The sequence below is a fragment of the Empidonax traillii genome, unplaced genomic scaffold (assembly GCF_003031625.1).
Source record: "Empidonax traillii isolate 1590-97213 ecotype Southwest subspecies unplaced genomic scaffold, ASM303162v1 scaffold34:size3740991, whole genome shotgun sequence".
In the NCBI taxonomy this organism is placed as follows: domain Eukaryota; kingdom Metazoa; phylum Chordata; class Aves; order Passeriformes; family Tyrannidae; genus Empidonax; species Empidonax traillii.
In genome coordinates this window covers 2,424,044-2,446,263 of record NW_020955227.1, presented here as the reverse complement: position 1 = coordinate 2,446,263, position 22,220 = coordinate 2,424,044, and the positions used below count along the sequence as shown (strand labels likewise).

General features: G+C 47.8%; 2 protein-coding genes across 6 annotated transcripts in view; both read right to left on the bottom strand.

The window, feature by feature from the left end:
- The window catches only part of CDK5RAP2 (CDK5 regulatory subunit associated protein 2), a 70,514-nt gene extending 64,806 nt beyond the window's left edge, over positions 1–5,708 (bottom strand). For all 5 annotated transcript variants that reach the window (XM_027877858.1, XM_027877860.1, XM_027877863.1 and 2 more), the window contains exons 1-3: positions 5,612–5,708; positions 5,391–5,458; positions 3,426–3,493 (exon numbers count right to left, since the gene is read on the bottom strand). In XM_027877858.1, coding sequence (XP_027733659.1) covers positions 3,426–3,493; positions 5,391–5,458; positions 5,612–5,664 — 189 coding nt within the window. In that variant the 5' untranslated portion in view covers positions 5,665–5,708. The remainder of the gene's footprint in view (positions 1–3,425; positions 3,494–5,390; positions 5,459–5,611) is intronic.
- A 3,514-nt stretch (positions 5,709–9,222) lies between these two features.
- Positions 9,223–22,220, bottom strand: part of MEGF9 (multiple EGF like domains 9) — a 50,441-nt gene continuing 37,443 nt past the window's right edge. Inside the window, exons 4-6 of the mRNA XM_027877880.1 lie at positions 19,211–19,354; positions 18,059–18,331; positions 9,223–14,114 (exon numbers count right to left, since the gene is read on the bottom strand). Of these exons, the coding sequence (XP_027733681.1) occupies positions 13,660–14,114; positions 18,059–18,331; positions 19,211–19,354 (872 nt within the window). The 3' untranslated portion in view covers positions 9,223–13,659. The remainder of the gene's footprint in view (positions 14,115–18,058; positions 18,332–19,210; positions 19,355–22,220) is intronic.

The window sequence follows — 22,220 nt, the reverse complement described above, 5'->3', positions numbered from 1 at the left end:
CACCTGAACAAGAAGAAATCCCATCCCAGCCTATCCCTTCTGAATGTTTTGGGACTTGTCTTTTAGTTTGGTTTTAAGACATGTAGCCATGTTGGCAGACACATAAATGTTGAGTGTTTGTCCAAGATGTTATCATTTATGATAACATTTTGTGTTTATTTTAAGCTCTGCACAGCACTTAAGCAAATAACAACTATAAAACAATACTGTTTAAAAATACATAATACAAGCTGTAGTGCAGAAAGTGCTCTTTAGAACATTCCTCCTTTAAAACACTGACTGACTCGACAAAAAAAAGTATCTAAAAAATTTTTTTAAAATCTAAAAATATTAGGCAATTCTTCTATAAGGTGGAACTTGAACAAAATACAAGACATCACGTTGAAACAAATATTTTCTAAGGAAAAGCCTGGGGAGGAAGCCTCATTCATGGGACCAAGGTAATCTTATTCATGGGAAGAAAAGCCACAAGCACACAAGGCACGTGAGCCCAGTCGAACACCAATAAAACCTTTATCCCATCCCATATTTCACAGTGCAATTCTCTGGGGAAAAAAATTGCTTAATATTTTTAACCTTCCTTGTAGAAGCAGTAACATAGTTGATGGTTTCATTAAAGAAAGGAGTCTCCCTCTAAATTTTTTTTAAGAGGCTAAGCATAAAACATTCATTCAAGTAAGACTCGTGTCCCCTTGCCAGGTGCTTTCAGCAAATGGAAATCTAATATGTTACAGAGCTACTAATAAAATATTTATGTAGGCTTTTCCAGAACTGTACAGTGCCATTTGTAAGAATTATTAGAGATACAATTTCTAAAATATTTGGGCTTGTGAAACCTGAGATTACTTTCTGTAACTGCACTCAGAACCTGCATCTGCAAACAATTCTTCAGTTTAACAATCCCTGCCCAGCAGGATGCCTTGTCATTATTCACACAAGTGAATATCATCCAAGCAACTGAAAATCCAGCTGACTACATAAACTTTGTGGCTCATTCCCACACCTTGTCAGTAGATCATTCCTAACAGTCCCTGCTCATTCAGAAAAAGTCCAAGCAACAAAGACACTCTGAATTTATATCAGTTGAACTTCTAGTTCGTCTCCACACATTCAATATATTTCTGAGTCAAAAGGAAAAAACAATATCAAAAGAACTCAGCATACCACGCTTTAGTCACATGTATTTCAGTGGCAACAGAAATAAACCAAAGAGCTTGAGGGCAACATTTTCAAAAGGCAAATAAAACAGACTATGCAACCATAAACCAAGAAGTGAAACAAATGTCGCCTCTGATGTTGTGTCTCAGATGAAAGTTAATTCAGGCAAACTACAACCAAAAAGTTATTGCTTAATAAAAGACAACATGTATAATGTGAGCAAGTTCACACTGCAAAGAGATTTTAATGGCAACTCTCTCAACTTAGGCATTCGAAGACTAAGTTTTAATTGCTTTATGCATTTTGATTTCTGTATTTGAAAAAAGGAATGAAAACCAGGACAATGATAGACACACTACACAAAACAATCCACACCACGGACAGCATGGCAGCAAATCCTAACTCAGATTTGCTCCTTTCCCAGCCTGCACGGAGCCACTTTCATGCCAAATGGATCTGTCAGCAGGGGCTGTGGTTTCACAGCACAACAGTTTTCACCAGCAGAGGCCTTTTTACAAGACAGCAAAACTCTAAGTGGGTTTGGAGAGACAAGAAAAAAACCTCAATTACTATTACTCAGTTCCCTGCCTTGATACCCATCACCCTTTCTATCCATGAGCACCTAATAACCCGTAACGAGGTCCTGAATTAGAGATCCTTTCACTTTGCCCATGTAATCATGTTTTCTATCACAAGGTGGTTCCTTCTATATTGCAAGCATACATACCATAAATAATTCAAAAATGTGCACCTCTAACAGTTTCCAGCTCAGCACCTTCTCCAGGTCTAAACACAAAAGGCCCTTTCCTACATGGCTCCACCTTTTAGCCCCTTAAATCCATCCTGCTCTCTCTGAGCTGCAAGGCCAGGAGCCACTCTTTTAATTACATCCTTCTCATACCCTAAAGAAATAACAGTTACAGAAATATCTCCTGTGTTTAATGGATTCTTCTTCCTTTATTTGAATGGCTCTCTGAGCTTCATTATACTGCTGGCATCCATAAAAATTCTCATCCCATGTGAAGTTTTACAGCTCAGTTTAACATGAGGGGTCTGTAAACACATGAGAGGTCTGTAGGATGACAGACCTGTGACCTTTCCTCCCACATAACAAGATTTTTTCCTCCCTGCTAAAACTTTTTTCCCCGGGCAAAAGAACCCTCCAGATAATAACCTACTTGCAGAATGTATATTCTAGACTGAGGTCTTTGGGGTGCATCACAGTGAAAGATTCTAAGCCCATTCTAAAGCCAAGGCAGTCTTTGCCTACCCCAGCTGACAAAAGAGGAAGAGAAATAGATACAGACTGTGAAAAAACATCCTTCACCAAGCCTTTCCAAAACAAGCTTTAAATTCTGAGCAAAGAGCACAGTTTCCCCTCAGGGAGACATAAGGCCAGGAGAAACTGAAAGAGTTTATAGAAGAAGCACTCATTTCAAAAACAATGCCACAAAAGATAACAGCAGCCACAGCAGTGCCCTGAAACTGCAGACGATGATCACAGCCCAAAAACAGCAGCCACAGCCTTTATCTGCAGCTGTCATCTCAAATATTTTAGGTTGCTTTCCCCTCTACAGCTTCTTCTCAGAACAAGAACCAGAGTTTAAAAAAAATGTAAAACATTTAACAGGGAAGTTGTCCTGCAACACAGCTACACCTCAATGAAATCATCATTCTGTAGGTATAAACTTATTCAATTTAAACAACTAATACAACACATTTTAAAAAATCCAATGTTTTCCTTTACATTCTAGTAAGTGCCAAAATAATTTTTCCTACAGAACTGTCACAATGACACTAGGCCTTTACAAGAGAAGTATTCCAAGCACTCTCGTCCATAGTTATAAAGTTAAAAGGCATCATACTGCAGCCAGTGAATAAAAAAGCCAAATCCTGCACTAGCCTAAATGAAAGTAAACTTGATGCCTCCCTGAAATAAATCAACAGCAGATGTGCAAACCAAGCTCTGGTGCTTGTGGTGATTTGCAGGAACTTTTGAGCAGAGAGTGCCAATTTTTGTTTCACAACTTCAGCGCAGCAGTTGGCTGCTCTCAACAACAAGTTTCTGCCTCGGTTTTGAAAGCAATATTTATGAAATAGAGGTTCAGAGCACAGACAGGGCCATCCACCTGGTCACACCTCCAACAGATGTGTGTCAGCTGACACCAGCTACAAACCTGACCCCAAGAGGCAACACTTCAGGCAGGATGTTGAGAATATCTCGGCCATAAATCTGTCACCAGGTCCTATATTAAAAATCTGCTTACATTTTCATAGTCCTTCATGGTCCGAGCTCGAGTTGGTGAGACTGTGTCTTCTGCCACATCTGGCAACACTAGACATTTAAAAAGACAGAACAAGTTCAGATAGCAGAATCTCTAAGCAAAGAAGTTTTAATTTGGCAAAGGTCTATACTAATCTGAATATAAAAAAAGTAAAACAACTTTCGGGAAGCAAGGGAGGCGATGCTTTGCCCCTTGTTTACATCAGATATATTAGTGCTACTAAGTAGTATCTTAATTTCTTTCTGATCACAATAAGTTGACACTTAAGCTCCCAAATTCCAGCATCACCCATTTAAACCATGATATACACTGAAATTAGGCTATGTGAGGTGCACTCACAAGAATAAGTCCTCAGAGCAACTACAGAGGAATCCCATATTACATTAATTCTCATTAATCTACTAGAAAGCAATTCAAATCTTCCAGTATCTCACTGGTCACAGGACAGGCCTTAGACTGAGAGAAAGGATAAACAGAGGAAATGGCCAGGATTTACATTCCCAAAATTTAATCTCTCCTGAATCTACAAGTTCTGTTTGCACACACATTCTGCAGCAGCCACATTTAGCAGAGCTGCATAACTTATTTCCACTCAAAACAGAGAGAGTAAACTTCCAATCAAAATAATGACGATGTATAAAACATGCAGCACTTACATCACCTTAAATATAAAGAAGATATAGCTGGGTACTCAGACTGACTCTCATACTAACTAATAGAAAATATTTCATTTAAATCACTTCCAAAATTGTTATGCAGCTGCGCAGAGCAGTCTTAAAAGTTACCCAAAGAGTACCAGCCAGTGGTTTTCACATCTTGAAAGTCTAATGAATTTCACAAGGCAGCTTTCCTGGAGCAGTTGCACAATATAGTAACATTATTTTGCAGCATGAATATCTAATTTCTATTTGCTTCCTTTTGTCAGTAAATATAACTTCCTGGTAAACCATCTAATTCGATTTGTCTTAGTTTCAGTTATTACTTTACCTATACCATAGAGTCAGCCATTCATAAAGAAAATCAACACATTCATAAAGAAACTCATTCATAAATAAAATCAAAACATACACCTGAAACTTACAATAACAGAGCACAGGACAGTACACAACATAGACAGGAGGTTTCAAACTAGCACTGTCCAGGCACTTTACTTTAAAATAAGTGTTCCAAGCAAGTTTCCCACACCTGAAGATGAGCAGTTACACCTGGCATACCTGATGGAGCTACAAGAGAGCTGGAGAGGGGCTTTTCATAAGGACCTGGAGTGACAGGACAAAAGGGGAAGGGCTTGAAACTGGCAGGGAAGGGTTAGAGCAGAGATTCGAAAGAAATTCTTCCCTGTGAAGGTGGGGAGGCCCTGGCACAGGTTGCCCCATCCCTGGAAGTGTCCAAGGCCAGGTTGGATGGGGCATGGAGCAACCTGGGATAGTGGAAGGTGTCCCTGCCCATGGCAGGGGGTAGAATGAGAGGAGCTTTAAAATCCCTTCCAACCCAAACCAGTCTGTGATTCTATGGCCAAAAAAAAGCACTGAATTACAGCTCCAGCTCAATAGGAACTGGACAGGAAGTTTTCCAAAGATAAAATCCGAGACATCGGGTGCAGATCTTCAGGCGGGCGGGAACGGGACAGCCGAACTGAGAAGCGGAGGATGCACAGAGCGCGACTCCCCCGATGCTGAGCGGAGCGCGGCCGGGCAGGATATTCCGCCGGGATGGATATTCCAAGCATTTCAAGTACGCGCTCTGCAAAATCGCTGATCGTCTTATGTAAGGCTGCGAGACGCAGCGACCGCAGGCAGCGGAGCTCACGGCAGCAGCCGCTGACCCTAAAAGCCCTTCGCTTATACAAAAACACACCGCTTAAAAGCCATTTTTTCTCGCCCGTTTTTCCCCCGCAGGGTTCGAGCACCGAGCCCGGGCGGGCTCCCTGCACCGACCCAGCCTTACCTTGTCCGCCGGGCGGGCCGGGCTGGGGGTCCCCGCGGGAGATGTCCGGCAGCTGGGAGGCGCTGGCGCTGGGGAAGGAGGAGGAGAAGGAGGAAAAGGAGGAGAAGGAGGAGGAGAGCGCTGAGAGCCGAACGCCGGAGGGGCTCGTCCCGCTGACCCCGCGGCCGGCGGGCCCAGCCCCGCGCCCCAGCGCATCCCCCGCCGCGCAGCCCCCGCCGTACCTGCCCTCCAAGGCCAGCGGCAGCGTGGGGTCCTCCCCCGGCAGCGAATCCATGGGACGCTCCCGCGGCTCCTGCCGCCTTTGTGCGAGGGTTTGGCGGCTTCCCTGGAATTCAAACGCCCGCAATCGCCGCCGCCATCTTTGCGTCGGCACAGCTGAAGCCGCCGAAGCCGCCGCGGGGGCGCGCAGAGGGCGGGCGCTATAGAAACTGAATGGGAGCCGCCATGTTTGTTGCGGGCAGCCGGGGAAGGCGGGCGGGCAGGGCGCCATGTCGGCTGAGGGCAGGGCGGGGCGGGTGCCAGATGGGCAAAGTGGGAGGGAGCTGCGGGGCGCCATGTTGAGTGAGGGAAGGATCCTGAGAGAGACCTCCGCTGCTCCCCGGGCCCCGCTCCAAAAAAATACCCCTTTGGAAGAGGCTTTTGCAGGGATGCGCTAGGGCCCCGGGCTCCTGCTGGGTCTGGCAGAGCCGCTGGAGCTGATAGTTTCCATGTTCCCCCCCCTCCAGCGCCAAGCCGTCATCAGGCTTGGCGGGAGAAATAATGACGCTTTAGTTCCAAATTGTAATCGCTGCTCTGTGGAGCTGGCAGGGGCGAAGCCAGCTGCTGTCAGCACCCATGCAGGCTCATTTTGAAACAGTCTGGGTTTGTTGGTTTTTTTTGGGGGGGTTTCTTTTAAAGCAAAAGTCTAAGCACGTCGCCTCTCCCGTTGTTTGGTTGGTTGGTTTTTCGGGAGAAAATGTGATTACGTTGAACATTTCGGAATAGTGACAGCTGGAAATGCCAAACTGGATTACATGCTGTGTTGTCCCCTCCTACACCGTGTACCCGAGGGCATGGCCATGGTGACCGTGCCGGAGCCTGTGGAGCTCCAGACATCCCCTTGCTGCCCGTCCTGCTTGCCCTCCTTTTGAATTCATTATCTGGGAGCTGTGTGTGTAGGACTGAAATATTTCCCTGCCATATCTACAGCGTCACCATGCTGGGACTGGCTCTCAGTGTTCTGTGCAAGACGAGGAAGCTCCATCCATCCCAGCGGGACACTCGCCTTACCCGCGGGATGTAACCGTGTGCCGTAGATTTGGTTTCCTCTTCTAGATTTGGTTTCCTCTTCAGTACCACTGAAGAGTCAGGTTTCACTCACTGTGTCAGTTTTCACTCACCATCCTCTGGGCTGTCTCAAAGGGACCTTTACCCGGCCAGGAAATCAGCCACAGACAAGGGCTGACCATAGGCCGTGGGTAATTCTCATTCCAAATTGTCCTGGTGCCCTGTGAGCTCCGTTTCCTCCATGCACCAGCACCACCTCACTGTTCAGAACACACTGGTGCTGTCACCTGTCAAATGCCCCAGGCTGGTGGCAGCAGCCCCTGCAGCTCTGGGTGTGTAGGGTCATGGTGGGCTTCCCATCCCTGTTTCAACCTTTCAGCTTTATAAGTACAAGTGCAGGATGGAGCAGCTGTCAGAGCCCCCAAACTGCCAGGAAATTCCAGGTACTGCTTAGCACAACTAAGCTCTTAATCCCATCTCCTGTCCAATTTGACATGCCTCACGCTTTGCCTTTGGGTTCTGGTGACTCCAAGGGATGTTTGGTCCCTTCAACTCCCCCATCACGGACCTTGGGAGACGCTGCTCACCTTATGTGACTGGGCCCCTTCTGCAGTGGCCCCTGCCAGGATGAAGTTAAGTTCCCAAAATCCCGTCAGCCATATGGCACCAGATCTGACCAGCCAGGCTGAAACGTGGCTTCCCTTCTTTACAGAGCAGATCTTCATCAAATGAACGAGTCCATTCACGGAGAGGATGGTACCAATTTGCTCTTGTTTAAGGTATCAGTGAGGTGTGATTGTATTTGATGCAGGTCTTTAAATCGGTGTCCATCAGCCACATGTACAGAGCAAACCACTCCCTGCTCGTGTGCTGTGGGCACACACGGCACCTCTGCCTGCAGAGCCATGGTCCGTGTCCAACATACTTTATTCCAGAGGAAATCAGCAAGGCCCTCCTTGGGAAGTTAATTGCTTCATGACGTGTTTGTCCACTGGATAAGGATATGTATATATAGAGATATATCCATGTCTATCTTCCCTGGAAGTGTTCAAGGCCAGGCTGGATGGAGCCCTGAGCAACCTGTTCTTGTGGAAGGTGTCCCTGCCTATGGCAAGGGGTGGAATCAGATGATCTTTAAGGTCCCTTCCAGCCCAAATCATTCCAGGATTTTATAAATCTATGTATATACAGACAGATAGGATGGGAAATATCCCTGGGTTACTGCACTGCCCAATGTTTTGAAACCTGCAGCAGCACCAGGAAGCTGAGAGGGGCAGAAAGGCCTGGGAAATGCGTTCAGAAGCAGTTAACAACTCGCCTTATGCTAATCTGCTTAATGTTGTTTAACCTTAGCTTAATTAGCAGCACATTTGGGGAGATTACACTAAATCCTCACGCGGAGAAGCTGTGTTGGAACTCCTCTGCTTCTCAAGGCAGCCGAGGTCCTTCCCACATCGGGAAGAGAGTCCTAAAGGGAGTCTGGGAAGGAAGTACTTATGGTGAGTGTGGTGTAGGGATGAGTTGAGCACAAGCTGCCCTGGAGCAGGATGAGAGCCAGCTGCTCACTGTGCTGTGCTGTGGGGGCACAAGGAGGGTGGATGTCACCGTCAGCTGAACACGGGTCCTCCTCACCCTCCTGCTCTCACTCCCCACTCTGGGGACCTGGTTCAGCTCTCAGCTCTGCCTCCTCCTCTCACAGCTCACAGCAAGATTCTTCCTAACTTAAGTCATACACAGTCCAACTGCTCTGCTAATGCAAATCAGGTCCCAGTAAACTCCCTGGAATTTCACTGCTGTGGCCCTTACTTATATAGCTCTGGCTCAGCTAAACATTTGAATGAACACTTAAAACCAAGTGCTCGCTTGGTTTACGAAGCCTTACCTCTCCAAGTTCTTTGCTTAATAAGGGCTGCAGAGTCAGACACAGCTTTCAGCAGAAAAGCTGAGCCTTTAGCAGTTGTATTTGCAAATAAATCAATTTCTTAACGCTGCCAAGGGAGACAGAAATACAAGTTTTCCACAGACACTCCCTGAAGTGTTCAAAACTACTGACGCCGCACATGTGGATTTCTGAGTATCTATAGCAGAAATGGCCTTTGAAAGACATTTGTGGTCACGAAGAAAAATCTGATCCAACATCCTCATCCCATTTCTAGCCTTGCTCTGAGGGTTTTGTTGTTAATGACTCACATCTCCTGACAAAATGTGTCCGTGTGAATGATATAGAAAACAGTGGGAAAGCAGACATTGACTGTGGAGATCCCAAACATGTCACTATGAGCAGCTGAGGGCTGGGATGGTTCATAGTAGGCACAAGAGATCAGAGGACTCATTTTTTAGCTGGATTTTCCGACACAGGATGTCAACTGTACTTATGAATATCTGATGGTAAAAAACATTTTTGTGCCTTGGTTCTCATCTCACATACAGGGCTATAATGAAGGAATAATTCTCTTGGAACAAATATCATTACCACGATGAGATTAGATTCAATCCTTTCTGTCAGTGGAAAGACTCCTGCTGAACTTCAATGAACAAAACCACAGATGCAAAAATCCGAGTGGCATAGATACAAATTATATACATTTATTTTTATTCATTTTAAATAACATTCTTCTGTATAAATTCTGACATATATTCAAATCATACACTTTTTTTTTTTCTTTTTAGAAATGCATTTGTAAGCATAGCATATGCTTGGGAGACGCCGTGTTTGGACGTGTAGTGAGACTGATGGGTTTCAGTTGGGAGCAAGTACAATTTTTAAGGCCCACATTTTTCTTATTTTAATCCATTCCTCTGACACACAAAGAGCAGAGTCCTGTGGGAGCTCATTCTAAAACTTCACCTTAAAGAGAAAAGTATTTTTATATCCTTTATTTAAAGGAGACTGTGCAAACTTCCTGCCACGTTTACATTGCCTGTAACACTGAAGGTAACAATGCTGCACAGCAGTGGTTAACTGGCCCAGGATACCTGAAGGAAGCTCAATACATCCCCTCCTCTTTCCTAAATGCGTCCAGTGTGCTAAGTCTGCTCAGCCTGGTCGAAGGGAATTACCATTCCAGGGGCTGACATCTCCTGACAGCTCCCCAGGGCCAGCGCTCCTCGCAGCTATTTCCAGCCACGGTGGTTCACAAGACTCGAGATCATCTATTCTCATTAACCCAACCCCTTCTTGCACGTCTGCTGCGCTCTGTGCACACCAAATGCTCTCCCAGCCTGCCCCCATGCCTGACACACCTTTGTGCCCTTTACCTGCTCCAGTCTGGCCTCTTGCCTTTACTGTGGGACTGGGCTCACCCCAAACGGACCAGCCCGGCCCTCATGACCCCAAGGATCGTGTCTTGAGGTGGTTTTCCGCACCCATCCAGCCTCCCCTGCCCTGTTGTGCCACCTCTGAGCTCTGCAGCTGCTGTCCCATGCCATGACCCCGTTGTCTGGGACATCCTCACCACTGCCCCCCTTGCAGAAGGTGCTGCCCGGTGGCCTCTCAGGAATGCCACATGTACATGTACTGCCACCTCAGCCCTACAAGATGCCTCCCCCTGCCTCGCTGGCTGCTGAGCTGGGCCTCAAAGAAGCCCTGAGAGTCCATTTCTGGTTTACCTGCCCTTACCCCAGCGTGGCCTGAGCACTTGGGAAGCCTCATGACAAGCAATGACACAGGTCATGGTCCTGGTGACCTTCGTTACCCAGCATAGGTGTTTGAGCTCTGCACTGTCTCCAGTCAGAGCTGACTGGAAGCAGAACTAGCTCAGCCTCTTCCTCCCCTCTGTGGTACCAGGGGAAGCTGCATGATTGATGAGAGCACGGAGGATCTGGTCTCACATCACCAAAGCCAAACACAAAGCTGTTTATTCCTTCCTTGCTGAGGCATCGATCTCCTCCTCTAACCGTTGTTCTCGTGTGCCAAGGCCTGGGTGGCAGGAGGTGGCTGGTGGGCCCCTGCTGAGTCATTCTGCCACCTGACAAGCCTTGTGCCAGTGCCACATCCTCGCTGTGCCCTGCTAAAGGACATCCTGTGCCTTCCTCTGCCATCCAAGCCTGGGCAGACAGGTCCCTCCTGCCCACCCAGGCTTCCCATCACATCTGCCAGGCCGTCTACATCCCTTCATCCAGATGTGCAACCCACAGACAACAGCTGTACCACCCCCCCTTTGCATCCTGACCTCCCCATCTGCCCATACACAGAGTGTTTGGAGCACTCTGGAGGTCAGAAGCAGCCCAGGTGCCAACACCTCCTGTGCTGTGGCAGGCAGGGACTAGGAGGGCTCAGCACCTGAGCCCACGCTTTGCTTGAGCAGATGGTCCTCATTTCCACAGCGAGACAAAAATCCAAGTCTGTTCCTGTTACAAAGCAGCCCAGTCATACCAAAATTTGAAAAGAGGTGTTTTGTGGCAAGAGATTAAAAGATCTACTAAAGTATTCTAGAAACATTAAAGTGAACGGTCTGTCCTTCACTTTGCCCTCCAGTATCAGTCCCCAAAACTAACACTTCCTAAAATCACCTTACCCCACCCTATGAAGTGACCAAGTGCAAGTGTATCACTAGATTACCACTGCTACATAATTATAATTTTGAGGAAATTTTCTATTTCAGCACCACTCTGCTCTTCAAGAGTTCGGTGAGTAACTCCAGGATTAGCAATATTCAGATTTTCTCCTCCAGTCCTCCCCCACTTTATAACTAAAAGTAACCCTTTTATGAATGACATCAACCAGATTTATTACCTAAACTATAGGACCTCACCCAGGCCCACAGCAGGCAACAGCAGCTTTTCCATTGGGCCTATATGCAATTCCACACTCTGCCCTCACCATTTCCCTTGGTCAACCTCAACTATTTCCCTCCTGCCTTGCTGTGCCTCATATTCAATTCAAATTTTGAGGCAGAAATGGCATCTTTGTGCATGTGTTTAAAGCACCTATTTCCCCCCCCCCCCAAGCCTCCAAAGATAAGAAAAGCCCCCATGCAGCACCAGCAAGCAAACAAATAACCACCATGTTCTCCCTACCATTTTTCACCTGGAGAAACACCCACTTTTTCCTGGCTCTGAGGATGCATCAGCCTGCTGACCTTTAGCAGCTGCTTAAAGTGACCCTCACCATTAACTGCTGGTGAACACGCACAGCAACACAGCTGCAGCTCTGGGGTTGGGCAGGAGCGAGGTGAAATATTTGTTGCACGCCCTGTTTCAATGCAGTGGGTTGATTTCCAGGCGTGGGACCCCGTCTTGAGGCTCACAGGCTGCAGGGACCAACTTGAAGAGCTCCCTGGTGTGACCTCCCTGTGCTGTGCTGCCTGTTTGTTGTTCTCCCTCTGCAAACAGCCCACCAGCCTCCCACAGAAATCAGGGGACTCTCTGAAACCTGTTCCCTGCAGGTTTGTTTGACAGCTGATTCCCCCCCACCACCTTGGGGCTTCGTTGAATTCCTGAAATCACCATTGGTGCACTTTTACCTGTGGAGCCCTGAAGTGCAGATCTGCCCCCTGTGAGCTCTTCATCTCAAAGCTGTTTCCACCCAAATCCAGGAGACCTTTGCTTTTGCCCCTCGAGAGGCCAGGAGGCTGTGCTCAGCCCTCTGGCACACCTGCCCCATCGGAGATGGCAAAGGGAACCCTTCACCCGATGAGCAGCTGCTTCAGAGAACCTCAGCCATGGAGACCAGGCTCTCAGTGTGTTCGTGACAGTGAATTTGCATTTTGGATAGAGACTTAAAAGCAAACAACAGATTGGTACATCCGCTTTTTGGACACCTACTCGGCCCTAGTCATGGCAACACTGGTATTCACTCTATATTTAAAGGAATGGCAAAATTTGACAGATGCAAGTAGGGAGCACTCACAATTTCTCTAAAAAAGAAAGTTATTCAATGACACTAGAAGAAAAGCTTTAAGCAGTCGTTGTTTGCCAGAGGCCCAGCTCCAACAATATTGCCATCTCATTTACAGTATTTTAAACAATCCTCGTGTTTTGTTTTTGTTTCTGTTTTTTTTTAGCAACGCCACTAACCTCTGTACAATTAAAATCTAGAGGATAAAACATGACCTGGGGAGTAGGGGAGGTTGAGGAAGGGGTTCATGGTTTTGTTGTTGGGGTTTTTTTTTGGTTGGTTGGTTGGTTGTCTTTTTTACAAATAATTACAAATACAATTCCAAGAAGATATATTACATTTTATATACAGAACACACCATTTCTATCAGGGTAGGGTATTAAGCCTGGCTTTTATTTTTACACGGCAACCCTGAGATGTCTTGTCGTCTTCCCTTGCACAGAAACTATACAAGTTCATTAACTCCTTCTAGAAAAAACTGGATTGCTATGTTTTAATAGCATCATCACCCTGTATAAATACTCAGAAAGGGAAAAGCTTAGTCTCTTCCCTAATTCAAATGTTCTCATGATTTTTTTTCCTGTTTCCCCGCTTACTGGAAACAAATAATGGTGACTTCTTTTCAAGTGTGCAACTCACTCCTCTACTTGCCTTTTGGTAGCACAGTGAACAATTATTTCCCTTTTTTTTTTGTCCTCCTTTCAAACAAATTTCTATCAGGAACCAAAATGATGCCCTTCCAAAAGGTTTGTTTCCTGATATTCCACTGTTAATTCATGAGCTACTTCTCAAACTAAAGGATGCAGACACAAGTGTTGGGTTGGCTGGAAACCAAGTAGCTTCTGATTCCTCAGGGGGGGTTCTGCTCTCTCCACCCCACCACCTCTTCATAACAAAATGTTTTCAGATCAGCACAATCAAGTGTTTGACAACAGTGAATTCTATGGATCTTTATGGAGAACGGGACACTGAATGCATTTCCCCACGTTACCTGGAATTCGGATGTACCACACTGCCCTCTGTTCACCTGCAAGCTACAGCACGCCCAGCATTAGAGTATCTGAAGAGCGAATTCCTCTGCCTGGAGCCTTGGCACGGATCCTGATACCCCTTCCACAAGCCCTGTAGCTTTTTGAAGCCAACTTTGGAATAGCTGGATCTCTCCTAAGCTTTATAATTATGCATGGGAGTTGTCAGCGTTAGCTGTCCGTTCGGTGCCACTTCATTCCCGTCGTCTTCCAGCAGCCCCGACACGTCGGCGTTGGGAATGCTGTCGTGGTAGCTGCTGAAGCTGATGTTGTCCTCCTTGAGCTCAATGGTCCAAAAAGGGGCGTTCAGTTTTCGGTTCTGGTACTCACGGTACATGTAGACGGCACCCACAAATCCCATCAGCAGGACCACAACGATGATGATCACTGTCAAGATAATGATGTTGAACTGAGTCCACGACACGTCTGCGAAGGCAGAGGTGCTGTTGTCAGAGGAGCTGACAGGAAATATCGTCTGTAGAGTTGTTGGTGACAACGTACTGTTCAGCACTGCCGTGGAAAATGATGTTGCCTTGGTGGCATTTGGAGCAGAAGTTGTGAACTCCCTTGTTTCTGGGCTGGGAGTGGCTTCTACAAAACAAATAAGAAATGATCAATAAAAATCTGCTAAGCTGGAATCAAACACTAATGGAAGAGATTTGACAAGAGATTTATATCACAGTTGTTGTGCCAATTAAGTCTACACTGTTAAAGCTGTTTTGTTTGGGGTTTTTTTAATAGTCTACAAAATGGTTAGCCAGGATTCGGTTTCAAGATTTATTGAACTAATTCTGTATGCTAAGTGCCCACGGACTGCAGCATCCCTATGAAAAATCTGGTGCTGGAGGGATAAGTGAAGCAGTCAGGATTCAGCGTTCCATACGTGAGCTTGTGATGAGAGCAAGTCACCCAGCCCAGCTCCTGCTTAGCCCATGAAAACGGGGCTTTACCAAGCTCAGCTCGTTTGGACTGTGAACCAACGTGTGACTTGGTGTCTGTGTGGCTGCACAGTCAGGCTGGGAGGACACAGCGACTCCAGGAGCTTAAACCCCTCACAGCCACTGCACCAGATGTAGGATTATTTTCATGATATTATTTCTGCCTTACTTGTACAAACAAGAAGATCAAAACTGAAAAAAATGAACCACAAGTATTCTGCCGTCACAGCCTTTAGCAACACGTTTCACTGTTTGCACTGCTTTAGGTAAAAGGGCAAAATAACCTCAGTTCTGCTTCTGAGTGAGGAAGTTGTACACAAACCTCATGGAAACCCCCTGCCTGCACAGCCAGAAGCAGAGGGTGACCAAATCACAACAAAAGAAAAGACTGTGGATGTTCTTATGAGGCTTTCAAACACAGCAGGGGCCAGCTGGGATCCTGAGCTGGTTTCAGCTGCTGCCACAGGAGCACACGTGAAGGATGAGAACGTGGGCACTACCAGAGTATGCCACAAGCTCTGCCTTCTTCTTGGCACTAAATATCCAAGAATCATAGAATCATAGAATTAACTGGGTTGGAAGAGACCTCCGAGATCATCAAGTCCAACCCTTGATCCAAACCCACTGTGATTACACTCAGTGCCACATCCAGCCTCATCTTAAAAATCTCCAGGGATGGTGAACCTTGCTTCTAGCAGCCATGGGATACTCCATCCTCAGATCTAGGAGTCAGTCAGCACTGGAGATCTCAGAAGTGGGATGCAAAGTCATTACGCCTGCATCAAACCAACTGAGCCACAGGCCTTAGAGAGCACCATAAATCCTGAGTATTAAGCTCACAAAAGTAACTAATAAAGCATTTCCTCACATGAATAACCTGATCTATTTTAGACTCTCAAGCCCAGGCAGCAGGAACCCTCCAGAAGCTGAAGCCTCAATCAGCCAGAATGTTTTCTACACCTATTGCTCCACAGGACTCTCTTCACCCTCTTTCCCACTCTCTTCCTGCTCTCGGAAAAGCGACTTCATTTTAAACCCACGAACAGCTGCAGCAATTACAGCTGATGGTGCTGTACAGATCCAGCTCTCCTGAACATCTACTAATTATGACTGAGGAGGAGAGTCACTTCCGAAGGACTAATTTTGCACTGAGTTGCATCTCCAATGGCAACAGGAGCTGGAAATACTCAGCACATCTCCTGCCACGGGTCCTCAGGGGAACTCCCACGAGTTAACTTTGGGCTGTCACATTCCCAGTTCATGCAATGAAGAAATGCCTCTGGAATGGGCATCACACACCTGACTGAGCCTCCTGCTCAGAGTCCCCTCCCTGCAGCAGCTCCTCTATTATCTGCAGGTCCTGCCTTAGGCTGATAAGGACACTCAGGATGCTGAATGCCAGAAGGTGTTTCTCTATGGGATAATGGGCAGAATTCTGCAGTAGGAAGCAAAATGACATAACCAAGAGGTTCCTGGAAAACCTTTGACTTTGGGGAAAGGGCATGAGGAATTCAGTCATCCTTCCCAAATTCCTTCATCAACACTCAATCCTTGGCAAACCCCACCAGCAGCTATAATTAGGGGAAAAAACAGAACAGAGACAATGGCTGATTCACCAGCAAGGAAACAGCACTTTTCTGGGCTTTATTTGTGAGTCAGCATCAGCTCAGTGCTGGCACAGAGGCCCTGGGTGAAGACATTTCCTGCAGCTCCCGGTGACAGGGCGGGCAGTGCCGAGCTCCGGCCGCGGCGTCGCTCCCGGGCCGTGCCACGGCGCTGCCTGTTCCGCTCCCGGGGCCGTGCCAGCTCTCCAGATGTCCCAGAGCAGCTCCTTGAGAGCAGCAGCTGTTCACTCAATGGGCTGCTTTGGCAGCTTTGACGTGAGCATCACATCCAGCTGCTTGATTGAGATGCCAGCTCGGCAAAGCTTCTGCTGCCTCCTGCAAGGAGTGAGCTCCGGCGGGAGCCCACGCGCCAGCTCCCGGGTGGCACAGAGCCACACTGCACCACTGAGTCCCTGCTCTGCCTCACCATGGCAGCAGGAACACCATCCCCTCTGGGGCTGGGAGCACTGACTTTGGTCACCCTGCATGTCCTTGGAATATTCTCTCCATCAGCCTTGAAACCATCAGAATTTTGGTCAGGTTTAAGGCTTTGTGGGTACCCAGGGCTGGGTTTAGCTTTGCCCAGGCTGTGCAGAACCTGCTGTCTCATCTCAGCTGCCACCGCTGAAACAGAACTGGGGTGATGATTTCACTCCAGAAGCCCCTCAGAACTAGGCCACTCCAATACACTGGTGGTTTAGAAAAATCTTAACCTAGAACTAGTTAATGTTCAGTACCTCAGCATGTCAATTTTTAGGCAATTTGTGTGTAAGAAACTGGAAAGAAACCGCACACAATTTTAATTGCTTAATAAGAAATGGGAAAAACAAGTGTCAGGGAAAGAGGAAAGCTCAAATAGCATGTCCCAGTCCCTGTGAAAAGTGACAGTCTTCCCCCACATCAGGAACTGCCTATAACAATGCCATTAAAATAAAACTGAATGGTGAAAGCTGCAAGTACACAAGCAAAGCCATATATATGGATTTTAATGGAGCAAGGTCATGCGGATCTTTGCACAAAGCCAGAGCTGTGCAGGGGGAGGTAATGGATGAGCTGATGCAAAAGTTCCGTTTCCAGCCCCGTGACAGCACAGTTCCAGCTAATGAGCCTCCAACTTTGCTGTATTGATCACCTCCCTGAGCAGGGAAGGACTCTGTGATTACATGTCCAGAGAGCAGCACGTGAGTAAAAAACCACATTAGCTCCTGATGGAAGATGTGAATTGAATCTCTGTTGGTGACAAGGACGAATTTATGCCCAGACACTTCCTTGCACTCTGGGTTCTCATCTAATACATCACACCAGTAATGTTTCTATGAATGGAGCTGAAGATCCAGTGTGAGGACCAACCTCCAAATAAACACCGAAGGAGCAACTTCAGAATCATTTTCTCTCATTTTAGTCCAAGCTCTCCTGCTGTGCAGCAGCCCCTTTAAGCACTAGAGTTTGCATCTGAGGTGCTACACAAAGTGTCTTGGATGTGGATTGGAGACTGATGAGACCCTCAGAACTGCTACCAGCAAATTCTGGTGTTGACTCACTCCAGAAGTTTGGATTTCACCTTTCTGAGCTTCGGCTTCCCCATTTAGAAAGAAAAAAAAACCCACAGAATACCTAAAGTTGGGCCAAGCATCTCTTGTTTGCAGGGCATGAAGAATGATAACATAAGGAACAGCCTTCCAAGGGAACCAGTGCTATGGAACGGAACAGTCAGCATGGACAGTTCGCTGGGCACTAAGACATCAAGCAATGGAAGTCTGAAAACCTACATTTAAATACACTGCAAATAGGGTTTTCTTTTGTAGCTTATTCAGTAAATACTTGCCTGGAATCAGACCACACTTCAAGGACAGTAGGTGCCAACACATCATAAACATCCAATTTCCCCCCTTCACCCCAGGCCAGATAAACCCAAACCAACGTGAACAATCAACGCTCCTTCCCTCTCCAAGCTGCGCAACGAGCTTCGACAGCCCCGAGGAGCCTGTTTTACCTTTCCTGGTGCAGTTGTTGCCCTCGGGGTCCCGGGTGTATCCCTCCTGGCAGCGCTCGCAGTGGAAGCCGGTGGTGTGGTAGAGGCAGCCGATGCACTCCCCGCTGTCGGGCCGGCACACGCTGGGGGAGCGCGCCGGGTCCACGTTCCCGTTGCACCAGCACCTCACGCAGATGCTGTCCGAGTTGTAGTAGCCCTGGTCACACTGGTTGCAGTTGAGGCCCGTGTAGCCCGTTCTGCACCGGTCACACCTCGGCACGGTCTCACCAGGCTCTGGGGGACACAAAAAGGAGAGCAGGGATGTGCCGCAGCCCCTCGCAAGAGACACGGGGATCTCTCCCGCGGGACCACGAGCGGCGTCCAAGTATTAACCAGCCTCCAGCTTTTGAGCTGGAAATACAATTTTTGAACTGCAGCAGTTTTTCCTCTGTTCCTAGGGGGAAAAAGCATCCTTGGGGGGTTTCTGATGCCTCATACCAGCCTCACAAAGAGCGCTCTCAGCACATTGCTAAGGAAAGAGATCATTACTCCTGAATGCTTCCGTCTCAAACAGGTAATTTCAGAGAACAGCTGGAACTATACCGGGGATGCTTGTAATCTGCAAGAACTTTTTGGCCTATAGGAAGCCAGAAGTGGCTTGATTGCAAAACTGATTAAGGAAGTACCAAAAAAAGTTATACATATGATTATTACAGCCATGACTTCTCTCGGTTACACTGGGGAATCTCTACTTGGAGTCTCGTGGAGATGTTCAGAAGCAGGCCCAGAGCTATGGATGGCTACACAGCACTGCTGGGCATCTCTCCTGGCTGCCACAGGCTCAGCACTTTCTCTCTGCAAAATTTTGCAGGTTCTTTAGAACAGGCTGCAGCAACACACTGGGAGTTAGACCTAGACTTTTATGATCCCTTCCAACCTAAACCAGTCTGTGACTTTATGATTCTACGTTCCCTCTGCTGCACAGCTGCTCTCACAAGAGGCAGCACAAGCACCAGGGACACGTCACAGCAGGAGCTCCTTCCACAAGGTGCCCACAAACAGGGGATTCACAGCCTGTAAAACCACCTCAGTGGGCTGATGCACTCTGAGTGGCAATTTAACAGAAGAGAGCAACGTTCATTGTGAGGAATTAGAGCAAAACAAAAGCCTCACGTATGCGGCAGGTGCCGGTGGATGCCACGGTGGAGCAGGGGCAGCGCTTGCAGGTGTGGACAGGATGGGCACTGCGGTAGAAACCCTCCTTGCAGAGCTCACAGTGGTCCCCCTCGGTGTTCTCCTGGCAGTTCAGGCAGGTGCCTGGGGAAGGGAGAGGAGCACAAGCAACAGTTCAGCAGCAGGAACTGGAGCAGAACATTTGGAGCAAGAATCCGCGTGGAGTGCCCTCAATTATCGGAGCTCACAGGTGGTTTTGGATGCCCCCTGGCCAAAACACGATCCTGGCCTCTTATGACCTTCTGATGCTCATCCCCTGGCTCCACACAAACAGGGAACATGTGATAAAGCAGGTGGCCCCAGAAGAGAGGCCCCACAGCTCATCACTGAAAGGTCACTGCAGGTAAACAGGTCCTAACAGTGTTGAACTCTCCTCAAGGAAAGGAATTTCAGTTTGCCTTTGTACCAGTGAGATGGAATTTTGAAGCTTCAAGTCTCCCACACCCACAAGGGGTCCCTCAGGTTTATGTCTTCAGGGTTTGTTTTTTTTTGTGCAGCCTCTTCCTACACCCCAGAGCTGGTGATCAGGGGCAAGGATGTGCCACCGTCCTGCTTTGGGGACAGGCAGCTCCATCCCACCAGGGTGGCTCCAGCTTCTCCATCCCCAACACAGGAGAAGGCAGCAGCGAGTCACTGACCTTCCCAGAGAAACAGAGGAGAACTGGGGGCTCACGTGAGCCACCTCCCCTTCCTGGGGAAGCCCCTGAATCAGAAAGTCGACGTGCCATGTCTCAGCAGAGGCTGTGTCCTAATGGCCTCCAAATTGCATTTTGATACCACTGTGACCAGAGAAGAAAAATCTCCCTAGTTACGAAAGCACAGCCTCTATCCAAAGCCCATCCATCACCAGGAACATGCTGTAATTCAGCCAGCTCCTCAGTGAGGTGGCAGGGAGCTGAGGGAAGCTTGTGTGATTAAATTTCTGTACCACACTCCCCAAAGGCAACAGCCCCCTTCTGTAAAGCAGGGTGGCACAGAGCAGTGTATTCACCTCACATGAGAGCACAGATTCACTGAGCTGATCCAGCAGCGCTGCTGGGGGACGGAAAAGTCTCATATCAACACCAACCACAGGAAAAAAAATCCTGATTTAGGTTAATGCTGGCTGTTAAAAAGCCCACAGCAGATTTTCTTATTAATATCAGAACAGTTTGGCTCCCTCACAAGCCCAACACGCTGCATGGCTCCTGCTCCTCTCTTTCCACAGCAATGACTCTGCAGCTGAGCATCCCCAAGCCAGCCTGGAGTGTCCTTGCAGCCAATCCTCATGCCAAGGGCAGGAAGCAAACCCGGGAAGAGGCTGATTCACCCCCCAGCAGGGCGCTGACAGCACCCCCATGACTACGGACACTTGCTCAGCGTCAGCTCCCACCCACTGTTTGCTCTTCCCTCAGCAGCCTGTCAGACACGAGCCAGTGGTTTTTGTGGGAGAGATGTCAGGGTTACGAGGGGAAAATTATCTGCTGGGCTCAGTTTCTCCAGCAGCAAAGCCTGATCAGCTGTTCCAGCAGGCTGGATTCCTGGGACAGGGCAACTCATGGGAAGTTCATTTTCCCGGTCACAGCACAGGTGCCTTGGACTGTCCTCCACAGGCATTAATGGGGGCATAAATCTGGAATCACACCTGCACTGTCTGTACAGTCTTGGTCATTTCAGGACCAGTGTCTTTCCCGTGGGAAGAAATCACTCACATTTATCCCCACCAGCCCTGTAAAATGGCTGCGTTTCCATGAGTCAGCACATCGCTCACCCCTGCAATCAGGTATCGCTGTGAAAAGCCTTAATAATTAATAGCACTTCTCATCCCAATAATGCCCTCAGGAAGGATCAGACCTCACAGTACCCCAGCTGGGAAGAACCAACCCACCTCACTGCACAGGCACACCACGGGGTGCAAGGGTCGTGTTGGAGGAAGTGCTGTCGCCCGAGGAGCTCTCGCTGCCCAGTTTATTTATTTATGCCCAGTAATTTTAAATATTCCTCCTGGACAGAGCAATGCCAAGCAGGAACCAGCTGCAGAGCCGGCAGAGGGAGCCCAAAGTACAGCATTAATGGGAAAAAAAAAAAACTTGAAAATTTGACAAAGACTACATAGAGTTGATGCAAAGCTGGGGAGGTCACACAGAGTGCAGTCTCTAAAGCAAGCTGAGTGTTCTCCTTACTTATTAAGCATCAAATCTAATCTTTAATTGACTGTTCTCTGCTCTGGTTTTGTTGGGTTCCCCCCACCCCCAGAAGGAGGAAATTATAAAAAAAAAAAATATTTTTATCAAATCAACAAAAAGTCATTAACCAAAATGTGGGGTTTTCATTGCAATGCCATGGTGCAGCGATGGGCAGCAGCAGCAGAAAGGCTGCCTGAACAGCCCCATCCCAGGGACAAGGTCTGTGCTGGGTTTTCTTTAGGTTTTGTTTCATAAATCAAAAGCAGGGAGAACATTGAGGGGAAAAAAAAAGGAAGAGCAGATTATCCTCCTCCTTCACAAATCCCACACACCCAGCTCCAAATCAGCAACACAGCTGACGTGTGCACAGCTTTAGGGACAGTCTTGTATCCTTCAGTTCTGGTAGGACATAAGCACATTGAGCTCAGTAGAGGAGAGAATGCAGTAATTCATCCTCAGGGAAATGCTGTAATTCATCCTCAGGGAGCACAGATCCGGTGCCCGCCGCTAACGCCGAGCGGGATCGGGGCACCAGCACTGCAGCTGCCTGTGCCTCTGCTGCAAACACACAGCCCAGCAGGGAACACCTGGGGCAGAAACTGCCCAGAAACCCCTTATTTGATGGGCTCTGCCTCCCTGCCAGCTACACAAAAACTCTGCAGCATTACTTTGAATTATTAGCCCTTTCTAAGCTCCTGGATAGATATCACAGAACTGCGTTTCAGCAGGAAGTCTGGATGGGAATTTGGATTTTTGAGTGAGTCCTGTGGCTGAAGTGAGGGTTG